The sequence below is a fragment of the Geotrypetes seraphini genome, chromosome 10 (genome assembly GCF_902459505.1).
Source record: "Geotrypetes seraphini chromosome 10, aGeoSer1.1, whole genome shotgun sequence".
In the NCBI taxonomy this organism is placed as follows: domain Eukaryota; kingdom Metazoa; phylum Chordata; class Amphibia; order Gymnophiona; family Dermophiidae; genus Geotrypetes; species Geotrypetes seraphini.
In genome coordinates this window covers 107,811,096-107,825,975 of record NC_047093.1, presented here as the reverse complement: position 1 = coordinate 107,825,975, position 14,880 = coordinate 107,811,096, and the positions used below count along the sequence as shown (strand labels likewise).

Genomic DNA, 14,880 nt, shown 5'->3' with positions numbered 1-14,880 from the left:
CAGGACATGTCCACTCTTTTTCCAAGATTTGTATTTTAGTTGAAATTAGCATTTTGTTACTTGATTGTCCTCTGAAGATGACATTCCATATGGCCAAAACTTGGATCCTAGTTGGGACTTCTTTTGAAAGATCCGATTCCAAGTCAAGCAATTTTATTGGGACTTTATGAAAATAAATTTAACTGTTGGTTGATTCATACATCTCGCTTCCCTTTTCTGTTTGCTTGGTGTATGTCGAGGCAAGTTTTCTTCTTTTCTTTGGCCAACACCATCCCTGGGATGTGTGACCTTTATATTTTGCACTTTATATTTTGCACAGTATAGAGGAAATGGATCTTTCCATTTCTCTGGTGTTGTGCTACATGGAAAGAGTGGCTTCTTGGGATTTGGGTTTATGTTTATTATTTTTGGTCAGCTATTATGTATTTAGCATTTGTGTTGTGTGTGTGTGACTGAGGTATTCCTTTAGGATGCATTTTCTTAGAAACATAGAAAGATGACGGCAGATAAGGGCTACAGCCCATCAAGTCTGCCCACACCATTGACCCATCCTTATAATTCTACTGGCCCCCTTAACTCTACTGACCTGCTCTATTAAGTCAATATCCTAGCGACCCTATTCATTGGTATGACCCTCGCAGTGATCCCACATAGGTATCCCATTAGCGTTCAGTTTTCTTGATAGTGAAGGAGATATTGTGAGGGGAGACTGGTTTTGTTGATTCTTTTTCTGTATTTGCGATTTATAATATGACAGTTATACAGAATATTGTTTCTTTTTATACTTTAATAAACTGATTTCAATATAAAATCATAGCTATTCAAGGCTTGTGTGAATGGGATCAGACAATTCGCTGAATGGGGACAAATTTTTTCCTCATGCCATTCTCTATTTAAAACTACTGCCCATCCCTATTTCTTACTATCTAGAATTTATGCATACCAATCAGACATTGCATACTTAAGTACTGGAAAGGAACAGATCCAATCTGTTGAAAGTACAGTTCAGTTGGGCTTTACTTACCACAGTGTCCATGGGAAGTGTAGGGACAGAGGCAGACATCACAAGCAACAAGCAGCTCTGGAAATTTGGTACGAATCTTATGAACAGCCTGGATTGCTGGGGTGTCCTCAGAGTCAGCAGCTGAGCCCCTGCTATCCTACAAAAAAATGGCTCAGTCAGTGCTCACAACAGCACTAGAATAAACAAGGCTAAAGAAATTCACACACAAATCTTTAAGAGATCCCCACAAAGGGCAATAATTACTCTCACAATATACATTTTTACAGTTATACAGCAAAAGACTCTGGATGCCCAAGTCTGCAAACTTTTTATGCTAAGGGCCATAAAGTGGACATGAAAAAGTTCCAGGGACCAGAAAAAGATGTAGGCTTATACTAATTTTGATTCTACAAGGATACAATAAAAAAAGAGACCTAAAATTAAAGGAAAAGCAACATTGTTAAAGAAAGAAAAATCAAAATTGAATCCAAGGTATTCACAGATGCTAGTCCTGCCTTTGTCTTCTAACAGTGGAAGGGGGGGGGGGTTAGATCTGGCACTTTATTTTGGAACGAGCTGGACAGTGGTAGTGTCCTGGATGTCCAGCTCGTTCCAAAATAAAGTGCCAGATCTAGCCCCACCCACCCCCGCCCCCTTCCACTGTTAGAAGACAAGTGCAGCAACAATGAATAGAGGATAAGAGAGATGCAGAAGTTGTTGTTTATCTATTCTATTTAAGACTGATGAACCAGATTAATGGTACAAAAGTGTCCTGGGAGAGAGACAGGACATAAATGTGGTGATAATTAAACTAATCTAAAACTTTGCTTTATATACCAGTCATCAACCAAAGGAAGCTCGACACGGATAATTGGAGTCTATAATATTGAAAGCAACATAGTAGAGCCCACCAGGCCTCATTGAAGAAATAAGGGAAAAGCCCACAGACAATGGAATTTTAATCCACCAAAAATTATATTAAATTTGCTTACCTGAAGCATGTGGCACTATCAGGAAGCAGGTAGAGAAAAAGCCCCGCAAAGCTTCACTAGGTAGCAAGCATCTCACATTGACACACGTGTGTGTGCCATCAATGTGATCACAAATGGCACTTCAGGCACACATAACCCAATGGAGTTTCATGGGGCCTTTTCTCTATCGCCTTCTGACAGTGTCACATTCAACAAATTCAACCTTTCATTATCGTTTATGGGGCAGCAAAATTTGCCAGAGACACATGTTAGAGACTGCTGCCTTATCTGTGTGTATTGCACCTTTATTTCAACAGACTTGTGTAACAAAGGGCTTAATTTTATAACAGGTTGATTATGCAAGACACTTATGTGCCTTTATAGAAAAGTTTCTCAGAACCAGCTTCAACAGCAGGTAGGTTGAATTAAATGTACACATATAGGTCTGGATTCTGTAAACAACGTCCCAATTGTAGGCAGCGGTAGGTGTCCTACCGTTGTCTAAACAAGTTTTAAAAAAAAAAAATTAAAAAAAGCTCCGGAGGCACAGCGCCTACATTGGCAGCACCTCCAGGAGCCTAGGGAGGCCCGCCTGACCGCATAAGCTTGCCTAAGGCTAGGCGTGGTTTGACCCGGAAGTAGCCTTAGGCAAACCTAGGCGGCTGTACGCGTATCCTTAGTCCAGTGGTAGACGTGTACAATGTAGGCCAGCAAAATGTTGGCCTACATTGTTAAGTAGACACGGCCACCAAGCTTATTGCGGCAAGGGGATTTCCCTGCTGCAATAAGTTTAGCGGCCGCCGTCCCCCCCCCTCTCTGAAAGAACACAGCAGGAGGGATGCCTAATCCCTCCTGCCTGGAACACCCCCCACCCTCCTGCCAGTGATCTACAGGGGGTGGGGGGATTTAACCCGTCCATCCAGAATGACACATCTATTGCACTAGAACAAGAATTAGGTTCTCATCTTTCTAAATCCCCGCTGGTTCTTAAGGTACCAATGGCAGCTGCCAATTCATAATTCTGGATTTCTAGAATGTGCTACCTCAGTGCTTTAAAAAGCCCTTGCATTTACCCTGATCCTTTTGAGATTTAAGTTGATTACTGAAAAATACCATTCACCCTCATTCTGAAACAACTGTATACAGACTGTGTATGAAGTTGATTTCTTCAGAGAGAGTGTATACATTACACTGCACAAGAGATTTCATATTCATACTTTCCAACAAGACTACTGCCAGGGGAGAAGCAGACCCACAGGAAAAGTAATTTAAAATATTCTTGAAATAAAAAGGTTAAGTACTTTACTTAGCATCATACACTTCTAAAATGGAACCACATGTGTGCTGATACCCTCTCCTCGTATCTCCCTTCTCTCTATATCTCCAGAATGGACAAATTTCTTGGATTCATCATTAGTACTGTTACATGTTGTTCTCTCTCTACCACATTTCATGGCTTCAGATGCTACCTAATAGAGGTCATCAGGGACATGCTGAGATAGCCCTCGTTTTATTCTGTTTCATCAATGAACTTATGGCTTAAATGTCTTTAAAGATAACTGGACTTGGAACAGACAGGAGTCATCATACTGCAAAGTTGCTGAAGAGACTTCTGTCAACTCAAACTGTATGTTTGTCACTAGGGGAATTTGATGATTTTTATGCAATTACAATTTGTTAATCCACTTTGAGCCTACTAAAGTGGAATATAAAAGCACATTTAAAAGGCAAAAGGCAAATTCGACCATGTCTCCCCGCTTCTGTCTAAGCTTCACTGGCTCCCAGTCTTCCTCAGGGTTCGCTACAAATGCGCCTGTCTTACCTTCAAATCTCTTCACGGCATCCTTCCTCCCCTCTTTCCTCTATCTTGGCTCTCGAGTACTCATTCCACCAGATCCACTCAGAAATTCAAACTATCCTTCCCTTCTCTAAATGGCATTTCCCATACAGGAAAACTTGGAACATCCCTCCTCTTCAGGATCACCGAGCTGTGGAACAGTTTTACTGCCCATCTTCGGAGTTCGACCTCCCTCCAACACTTCAGAAAACATCTGAAAACCTGGCTTTTCTCCAAAATGTAACTGCCCCCTCCCTCCCCCCCTCTCCTTCCTGTTTACCAAGCCCTCCTTCCTTCCATTGGTGTTCCTTTCTTTGTTTTTAATTCCTGTAAACCGTGTCGAGCTCCACTTCTGTGGAGATGACGCGGTATATAAACTTAAGGTTTAGTTTAGATCTAATCTTAAAACCACATGTGAGAGGCTATACGTGTCTGCACAAAGCTCTAATTCAAAGACATCACTAACTAGAAAGTTGATTAAATCTCCCCTTGATCACCAACACTGTAAAGCACTATGGGACAGGAATGCCGCACAATACTGTTAACAATGAGTTTGGCAGCCAAATTCATATTAACACTTCTGTACAAAAAAGCAGAACTCTTTTTTACAGCCAACTGCTATCTTGGGCCACATAAGAGTTATGTGCAGCTACATTTCAGCAAGCAACGTGGGTCTTTAATATCAGCTCTCTGTCACATTTCAGCATCATTTGAAAGCAGAACCCTACCTTTTTCATATTGCTGGGAACACCAAAGATCAGCACACATTTCAGACCTTTCTCCACTAGAGGGCTCAGCATCTCTTCCAGTTTGTTGATTCCATATCTGCACAAAAAAAGCATTTCTTTAACCTGTGATGACATACGCCTGGGAGAATAGCGAGCACAGTGTGTTACAAATGTACTAAATTGTGCAGATTTTATTTGCCAAAAACAAAAACAATCTCTGAAAAATTATTAATTCAAAATACTACTATTAATTATTTCTAGAGTGCTACCAGACGTACACAGTGCTGTACAGAGTCATGAAGGACACAGTCCCTGCTTGAATGAGCTCACAATCTAATCAATCAAGACAAACAGGATGCTAGGGAAAGAGTTACAGCTAGCAGAGATTGCTAAACTGCTGGCTAGGGTGGTGAGCAGAGGGCAGTGGGAAGGGAAGATTATTTACCTTGAAAATCTTTTCTAGTAAATAGGCACATCATTCTTGAACATGTGGGTTGTGTACCTCTGATCATGAGATCTGGTATAGAGAACTTCATTTACATTTTTCTCCCTTTACTCTGGGCTGTCTTGTAATTCCTCAGCTCTTATCAAAGCAGATGGTCAGTCCTAGAGAAGAAACATAACAGGGAGTATACGGGGACTCTCCCTGAGAAACAAATCTGTTCTGCTCATATTACAACATTTAACACAAAATAATTATGAACCATTTAAAACATGACAATGTGGAATGAACAAGCCATCTATCTGAGTGTAACATGCACTAACAGTCTTGGAGTTCTAAAAGATACCACTGGTCTCTTCAAAATAGGAGTGGTCTCCCCTATCCTTGACCTTGCTGGAGAGGAAAGAAACAAAATATCTGGTAATACTGATATGTTTGAGACAGCAAGCAGACTAAAGAACATCTGACAGGGTGGGCTTAAAGAATAATATGCCTATTTACTAGAAAGGAAATTATCAAGGTAAGTACATAATCTTCTCTTCAGTGCAATAGGCGCATCATTCTTTAACATGTGGGACATACCACATTTACTCTGTTCCTCACCTAGATTTGTGGATAGGTGGGTTATAAATAATTTTAAATAAATACCAAAGCAGTCCCCAGAATCTAGGACGGGGACAGATGAGCCTGCTGAAATTATGCAAGATCCGAACGCAATATCCAACTTGGGCACTGCCGCTACATCCACTCTGTAAAACTTTGTGAAAGTATGGAGGAAGAACCATGTGGTGACTCTACAAATTTCTTCAAGGGAAACTGCTCTAGACTCTGTCTAGGGGAATGTGCCTTTAAAGGGTACAAAAGACTGCTGTCCGCTGCTGATATAAGCTGAAGAAATGGCCAAATGAATCCATGTAGAAATGGTCACTTTTGAAGCTGGACAGCCCTGACAGCCAGTACCTGTCAGCAGTCAAAATTCATTTGTCACTTACAGATAATGAATCAGCACACTGCATACATCCAGCAATTTCAGAACTTTGACACTCTTTTTGGACCCCAAGGGTATGAAAGCTGGCAACTGTACTTCCTGGTCGATGTGAAACTGGAGACTACTTTTGGCAAGAAAGAGGTGGACTGTTTGCAGCAATACCCCCATCTCTGAAAATCTGAGAAAAGGTTCTCTGCAGGATAAAGTCAGTAGTAGACTGCCACTAAAAATACTGTTTTAACTGTCAGGTCCATAATGGTGCTGCCTCCAAAGGCTCATAGGGAATTCTAGTGAGAGCCCACAGAACAAGATTAAGACTCCATGTTGGAAAAGGTTGACATAAAGGAGGATGCAGATGTAATGACTCCATTCAAAAATCTGGACACATTTGGGCAAGATACAAAAGTCCTTTTATTAGTCTAGGATAGGGGTGTCAAACTCAAATCACATAAGGGGCTGAAATCTAAAACACAGGCTAAGTCATGGGCTGGATTTTTTTATTAAAATACTTACCCCCCTCCTTTGCTGACGCTCACAGGACTTCTGTGAGCGTCGAATCAATCACCGCCGCCAAAACCCATGCTGCATGCCAGCAAAGGAGGGGATTAGTCTTAGTAGAAGTATATGTATACAACCTCTCCAACCCCAACCCGGCTACAAAAATAAATAAAAAAAAGACTTTTACTCTCTTTTAGGTCCTAGTTCATGCTTGCTGTCTAACACCAGCTCTGAGAGGATACACATTTCAAATCTGACATATTGTAATCACAAAACAGAAAATAAAAATTTTTTCTATCTTTTGTTGTCTGGTCATTTTGCTTTTAGTCCCAGTTTCTCTTTCCGATTGTCTATCTTCTAATTCTCTTTCCAGTGCCTGCTGTCCATTTTTCTCTCCTCTCTTGCTCCAGTCCTTGTTTCCAACATATTGATTTTTCCCTTTCAACTTTTCTCCTTTTTTCTTTTCTTCCTCTGTCCACTCAAATCGCACCCTCTTTCTCATCCTTCTCCTTTTTAAAATTTTCAGGCCTTCAAATGGAGGGGGGGGAGGGAGAGACAAGCCTTCAAGAAGGGGGGGGAGACAAGCCTTCAAGAAGGGGGGGGAGACAAGCCTTCAAGAAGGGGGGGGAGACAAGCCTTCAAGAAGGGGGGGGAGACAAGCCTTCAAGAAGGGGGGGGAGACAAGCCTTCAAGAAGGGGGGAGACAAGCCTTCAAGAAGGGGGGGAGACAAGCCTTCAAGAAGGGGGGGGAGACAAGCCTTCAAGAAGGGGGGGGAGACAAGCCTTCAAGAAGGGGGGGGAGACAAGCCTTCAAGAAGGGGGGGGAGACAAGCCTTCAAGAAGGGGGGGGACAAGCCTTCAAGAAGGGGGGGAGACAAGCCTTCAAGAAGGGGGGGAGACAAACCTTCAAGAAGGGGGGAGACAAACCTTCAAGGGGGGGGAGACAAGCCTTCAAGGGGGGGGGAGACAAGCCTTCAAGGGGGGGGGAGACAAGCCTTCAAGGGGGGGGAGACAAGCCTTCAAGGGGGGGAGACAAGCCTTCAAGGAGGGGGGGGAGACAAGCCTTCAAGAAGGGGGGGGAGACAAGCCTTCAAGAAGGGGGGGGAGACAAGCCTTCAAGAAGGGGGGGGAGACAAGCCTTCAAGAAGGGGGGGGAGACAAGCCTTCAAGAAGGGGGGGGGACAAGCCTTCAAGAAGGGGGGGAGACAAACCTTCAAGAAGGGGGGGAGACAAACCTTCAAGAAGGGGGGAGACAAACCTTCAAGGGGGGGGGAGACAAGCCTTCAAGGGGGGGGAGACAAGCCTTCAAGGGGGGGAGACAAGCCTTCAAGGGGGGGGGGAGACAAGCCTTCAAGGGGGGGGAGACAAGCCTTCAAGGGGGGGGAGACAAGCCTTCAAGGGGGGGAGACAAGCCTTCAAGGGGGGGGCCCTGGTGTAGAAGTATACAGAGGGAGGGAGGTCAGGGGGGGCATCAAAGAGATGTGCATATGCTGGACTTGGGGGAGAAGAAATAATGGGTCTAAAAATAGAGGAGAAGAAGAGAGATGGACAATGGGATTTAGGGAGGGAAGCAACAGAAAGGGAGAGAAGTTGGACACAAGGGATGGTGTGGAGGGGGGATAGAGATACTGGATAGGAGGGTAGTTGAGAAAAGAAAGGGAGAGATGGTGGACCCTGGGGTGGGGTGGAAGGAGGGAAAGATGCTGGATGAAAAGGTAGTTAAGAAAAGGTGGATCTGTGGAGGGAGACGATAAAAAGGAAAGATGCCAGAGGACAGATGACAGGTGGATGGTTAGCACGGAAGAAAGAAAGAAGGAGACCCTGGCAAGCAAGTTATCAGAAGACAACTAGAGCCTGGGACCAACAAGATTTGAATGACCTGACATCAAAAGGTAGGAAAAATAATTTTGTTTTCTGTTTTGTGATTACAATTTGTCAGATTTGAAATGTGTATCCTGCCAGAGCTGGTGTTAGACCGCAAACGTGAGCTAGGATTTAACAGAGAGATGAAAAGTCTTTTTTGTTTGTTGATTTTGTTTACACCACAGGGCCAGTGAGGTTAGGAGAAGGCAAAGGGGGTGAAGAGGCTATAAAAAGCACAGTTACTTACCGTAACAGGTGTTATCCAGGGACAGCAGGCAGATATTCTTAACGCATGGGTGACGTCACCGTCGGAGCCCCGGTACGGACACTTTTAACTAGAAAGTTCTAGTTGGCCGCACCGCGCATGCGCGGGTGCCTTCCCGCTCGACGGAGGAGTGCGTGGTCCCCAGTTAAGATAAGCCAGCTAAGAAGCCAACCCGGGGAGGAGGGTGGGTCGTAAGAATATCTGCCTGCTGTCCCTGGATAACACCTGTTACGATAAGTAACTGTGCTTTATCCCAGGACAAGCAGGCAGCATATTCTTAACGCATGGGTGACCTCCAAGCTAACAGAGAGGGAGGAGGGATGGTTGGCCATTAGGAAAACAAATTTTGTAACACAGATTGGCCGAAATGCCCATCCCGTCTGGAGAAGGCATCCAGACAGTAGTGAGAAGTGAATGTGTGAACTGAGGACCAAGTGGCAGCTTTGCAGATCTCCTCGATGGGCGTGGAGTGGAGGAAAGCCACAGAAGCAGCCATAGCTCTGACCCTGTGGGCCGTGACAGCACCTTCCAGTGAGAGACCGGCCCGAGCATAACAGAACGCAATGCAGGCAGCAAGCCAGTGATCTGATGACAAATGCAATCACATACCCAATACAGCCAGCACTCAAAATCCTGGGAGTAACGATAGACAGGAGATGCACAATGCAGACTCATACTAACAAAACCATCCAAAAAGCCTTCTACACCATGCGCAACCTGCGAAAAATAAGAAAATTCTTTGACAAAATACAATACAGGATCTTAGTCCAATCACTTGTACTAGGACTTGTAGACTACTGCAACAGCCTTTACCTACCCTGCCCCGCTTACATGACCAAACAATTACAGACAGTACAGAACACAGCACTCAGACTTATCTACTCACTAGGAAAATACGATCACATCACTAATGCCTATCTCGACTCACACTGGCTACCGATACAAGCAAGAACTCAATTCAAACTATACTGTCTATTATTCAAAGCACTAAACGGAACAGCACCTCTCTACCTAAACAGCCGCCTAACCCGAAACCTCTCAACTAGAGTAAGGAGAACCCAGACCCCATTCACCTACCCCTCACTCAAAGGCACAAAACGCAAAAAGCTATATGACAACCTACTTGCTACACAGGCCGCGAAAATTGACCCCATCATATCCAAGCTGCTGACCACAACTACGGACTACAAAGCGTTTCGAAAAGATATAAAAACCATACTATTCAAAAAACATATTCCAATATTATAATCTACCATCATCTTCTCTCCCTTCATAACCTCCTGCAACTCACAACCAACTGCAATCTCGTCCCCATAGGCAACATCTAATCTAGTAGCAACGGGCGAAAAGCCAATTCATATCTAGAAACACAGTTTCCCCAAATACCGAAAAATCAGATATAAAAACCCAGGAACAGACGATCTTTTTGGTAACATAAGATTATGCTTTGTAATGTTATGTAATGTAACATAAGGTTATGCGTTGTAATATAACATAAGGTTATGCCTTGTAATATCATGTAATGTAAGTTATGCAATGTATTGGAATAATAAGGTAAAATAACATAAAATAACTCTACGTAAAGTCTTGTAAAGTTATGTAAGATAAATTATGTAAGACAAATTATGTAAACTTAATGTAAGACAAATTATGTAAACTTAATGTAAGATAAATTATGTAAACTTAATGCAAGTTATGCAAGCACGGTAAGGATAATGTAAAGTAACTCAAAGTAACACCACGTAAAGTTATGTAAAGTTATGTACGAAAAGTTATGTAAAGTTAGGTATGCAAAGTTTGTAAAGTTATACAAATAATTGTATTGTCATCGCCTGGAAATGACCAGCCATATTCTAATGTAATCCGCTTAGAACCGCAAGGCACAAGCGGAATAGAAATCACTAATGTAATGTAATGTAATGTAAAGCGTCCATTTAGAGACAGGGCGACCTAGACGGTTAGGGTCGAAGGACAAAAAGAGCTGAGGGGACGAGCGGTGAGCCCTGGTACGGTCAAGGTAGTATGCAAGGGCACGCTTACATTCCAGCGTGTGTAATGCCTGTTCCCCAGGATGAGAATGGGGCTTAGGGAAAAAGACAGGTAACACAATGGATTGGTTGAGGTGGAAGTCCGAGACCACCTTGGGAAGAAATTTAGGATGGGTACGCAGAACTACCTTGTCATGGTGAAAAACCGTGAAAGATGGGTCAGCGACCAGTGCATGTAGCTCACTAACCCTCCTGGCAGAGGTGATGGCAATGAGGAAAAGCACCTTCCATGTCAGAAATTTGAGTGAAGTTGTGGCAAGAGGCTCAAATGGAGATTTTATGAGGGCTGAGAGAACCACGTTCAGGTCCCAGACGACTGGAGGAGGCTTCAGCGGTGGTTTGACATTGAAGAGGCCTCTCATGAACCGGGAAAACAGGGGATGAGCCGTGAGAGGTTTTCCGAGGATAGGCTCATGAAACGCAGTGATGGCACTGAGGTGGACTCTGATTGAGGTAGATTTGAGGCCAGCGTCGGAGAGAGAAAGCAAATAGTCCAGTATAGTTTCTACCGCCAATGAGGCGGGATCGTGATGATGAAGTAGACACCAAGAGGAGAACCGGGTCCATTTCTGATGGTAACATTGGAGGGTGGCCGGTTTCCTGGAGGCATCCAAAATACGACGGACAGGCTGAGACAGGTTCTCTGGAGAGGTCAGCCCGAGAGAAACCAAGCTGTCAGGTGGAGCGAGGACAGATTGGGATGCAGTAGAGACTGATGCTGCTGTGTAAGTAGAGTAGGAAACACAGGAAGAGGAATGGGCTCCCTGGAGCTGAGCTGGAGCAGGAGGGAGAACCAGTGTTGGCGAGGCCACCGAGGAGCGATGAGAATCATGGTGGCTCTGTCCCTGCGGAGTTTGAACAATGTCCGCAACATCAGAGGTAGTGGAGGAAAGGCATAGAGGAACCGATCCGTCCAGTCGAGCAGGAATGCATCCGGGGCCAGACGGTGAGGAGAGAAGAGTCTGGAACAGAACTGGGGCAGCTGATGGTTGTGAGGAGCTGCAAAGAGGTCCACTTGCGGAGTGCTCCAGCGCGCAAAGATGGAGCGGAGTGTGGGAGGATCCAGAGTCCACTAGTGAGGTTGAAGGATGCGGCTGAGATTGTCGGCCAGGGAGTTCTGTTCACCCTGGATATATACAGCCTTGAGGAAGAAACTGTGGGCCGTGGCCCAGGACCAGATGCGGATGGCCTCCTGACAGAGGAGGGGAGATCCGGTGCCGCCTTGCTTGTTTATGTAGTACATGGCGACCTGGTTGTCTGTGCACAGAAGAAGGACCTGAGGATAGAGAAGGTGCTGGAAGGCTTTGAGAGCATAGAACATGGCTCTGAGTTCCAGGAAATTGATGTGATGTAGACGCTCCTGAGGGGTCCAGAGACCCTGAGTGCGAAGATCTCCCAGATGAGCTCCCCACGCATAGGGGGAGGCATCCGTGGTGATGGTCATGGAGTGAGGGGGCAGATGAAAGAGTAGACCCCTGGAAAGATTTGAGAAGTTCAACCACCATTGAAGAGATTGCTGAAGAGACGATGTCACAGAGATGGGATGAGAAAGAGGATCCGAGGTCTGTGACCATTGGTTGGCTAGAGTCCACTGAGGTGTCCTGAGGTGGAGTTGTGCCAGAGGAAGTACATGGACCGTCGAGGCCATGTGGCCCAGGAGGACCATCATCTGCCGAGCTGGGATGGAGTGATGAAGGAGCACCTGACGACAGAGATGGAGCAGGGTCCGTTGTCGGTCGGCGGGAAGAAACGTCCTCATCAGAATGGTGTCCAGAACTGCTCCAATGAATTGAAGTCGCTGTGTGGGAAGCAGATGCGACTTGGGGTAGTTGATCTCGAACCCCAGGAGATGGAGGAAAGAGATGGTGTGTTGTGTGGCTTGCAGCACAAGCGGAGACGTAGGAGCTTTCACCAACCAATCGTCCAAGTACGGGAACACCTGGAGGTTGTGAGACCTGAGGAAGGCCGCCACCACAATAAGGCACTTGGTGAACACCCTGGGTGATGATGCGATGCCAAAGGGTAGCACTTTGTACTGATAGTGGCGGTGCTGTACCTGAAATCGGAGGTAGCGACGTGAAGTCAGATGGACTGGAATGTGAGTGTAGGCCTCTTTGAGGTCTAGGGAACATAGCCAGTCGTGTTGAGAGAGAAGCGGGTAAAGCGTGGCAAGGGAGAGCATTCTGAACTTTTCCTTGACCAGACACTTGTTGAGGTTCCGGAGATCGAGGATGGGACGGAGGTCTCCTGTCTTCTTGGGAACCAGGAAGTAGCGGGAGTAGAATCCCCGACCCCTTTGGTCTGGGGGTACCTCTTCAATGGCATTGAGAAGAAGGAGGGATTGGACCTCCCTCAGGAGTAGGGGGGATTGAGAGGAGTGAGAAACAGACTCTATGGGAGGATTGTCCGGTGGAAGAGTCTGGAAATTGAGAGAGTAGCCGTGGCGAATGATGTTGAGGACCCACAGGTCTGATGTGATGACCTCCCAACGGTTGAGGAAGAGTTGAAGACGTCCTCCTATCGGCTGAGGAAGAGGCAAGGATGGTGGGAGACTGGCTATGCCCTGGAGAAAAGAGTCAAAAGGGCTGAGATGGTTTTGACTGCGGGATAGGCTTGGTCGGTGGGTGAGACTGTGAACGTGCCCGAGTCTGGTGCTGCTGACGAGGCCGGCGAGACTGTTGTTGTTGAGGCGGGTTGAGAGGTCTGGCCAAGAACCTGCGTTGATAGGAAGACTGCTGTTTGTAGGGGCGAGCAGGAGGAGTTTTCTTCTTAGGTTTGATCAGGGTATCCCACCTGGTCTCGTGTGCCGAGAGTTTCTGGGTAGTTGAGTCCAGGGACTCCCCAAAGAGTTCATCACCAAGACAAGGTGCGTTGACTAGGCGGTCTTGGTGATTAATATCGAGGTCAGAAACTCTCAGCCAGGCCAAGCGCCTCATGGCAACAGCCATGGCAGATGCTCGAGAGGTCAGCTCAAAAGAGTCATAAATGGAGCGCACCATAAATTTCCTGAGTTGGAGCAAACTGGAAAGTTGTTGTTGAAAAACCGGGACCTTGCGTTCAGGGATGTACTTTTGGAAGGAGGAGAATTGTTGCACCAAATGCTTCATATAGAAGGAGAAGTGGAAGGTGTAATTATTAGCTCTGTTGGCAAGCATGGAATTCTGATAAAGGCGCTTGCCAAATTTATCCATCGTTCTGCCCTCTCTGCCAGGAGGAGTATAGGCATAAACACTGGAGCCCTGGGTTTTCTTTAAAGTGGACTCCACTAGAAGGGATTCATGGGGTAGTTGAGGTTTGTCGAACCCCGGGATAGGAATGACCCTATATAAACTATCCAGTTTTCGAGGTGCACCCGGTACCGTGAGAGGGTTTTCCCAATTTTTGTAAAAAGTTTCCCGTAAGATGTCGTGGACGGGTAACTTTAAAAATTCTTTGGGGGGTTGTTCGAAGTCCAGGGCGTCAAGGAAAGCCTGGGACTTCTTAGAGTCGGACTCCAAAGGGATAGACAGAGCTGCCGACATTTCTCGTAGAAATTTTGTGAATGAGGACTGTTCAGGTTTGGAACTGGTATCGACCATCGATGGTTCCTCGTCCGTTGATGAAGCCTCATCATCAGTACCGGGTGGGGATTCTTCCCATAAGTCCGGGTCCCTGACGTCGGTATGCGCGGGACGGGACGGTGGTGCGGATGGCTCAGTATGGCGAGTCTTAGAGAAGGATTTGCCAGAGCGCATCGAGACGGTACCGGGGGAGGAAGATCGGTGCCGGTCCTGGTCTCGGGGGGACTGGTGTCGGTCTCGATGTCGGGAGGGTCGGCATCAGAGCGTGGTTGCACCGGAGGATGAAGTGGTTCAGCCGCGAGTACCGGCATGGAGGTGTTCAACGGTACCGATGGTGTCGACACCGGTGGTGTGGTGCGAGGTTCGGGCCGGTCCGGCACCGAAAGGAGTGGGGCCAACAGTGTGGGCAACAAGTGCTGGAGTTGTTGTTGTAGTTGCTCCTGCAGTTGGGTTTGGAGTATGGCCGCAATGCGGTCGTCCAGAGGGGGCACCGGTACCGCTTTTTTCTTTTTCGGTACCATAGGTGCCTCTCCATGCCCCGGCGATGAGGAGGCCGATGACGAGGCACTCACCGAAATCGGGGCGGAGCATTTGCGGGGTCGGCGTGATGCCGGGAGGACCGGCGTCGCTGGTGTGGCAGGAGGGCGCTCAAGGGAAGTGGAAGGCTTCTTAGCCGG

The 14,880-nt window shown here is 46.3% G+C and overlaps 1 protein-coding gene across 3 annotated transcripts in view; it reads right to left on the bottom strand.

The window, feature by feature from the left end:
* The window catches only part of ALAD (aminolevulinate dehydratase), a 165,581-nt gene that overhangs the window by 85,433 nt on the left and 65,268 nt on the right, over positions 1-14,880 (bottom strand). For all 3 annotated transcript variants that reach the window (XM_033960680.1, XM_033960682.1, XM_033960681.1), the window contains exons 4-5: positions 4,540-4,636; positions 1,025-1,160 (exon numbers count right to left, since the gene is read on the bottom strand). In XM_033960680.1, the coding sequence (XP_033816571.1) occupies positions 1,025-1,160; positions 4,540-4,636 (233 nt within the window). The remainder of the gene's footprint in view (positions 1-1,024; positions 1,161-4,539; positions 4,637-14,880) is intronic.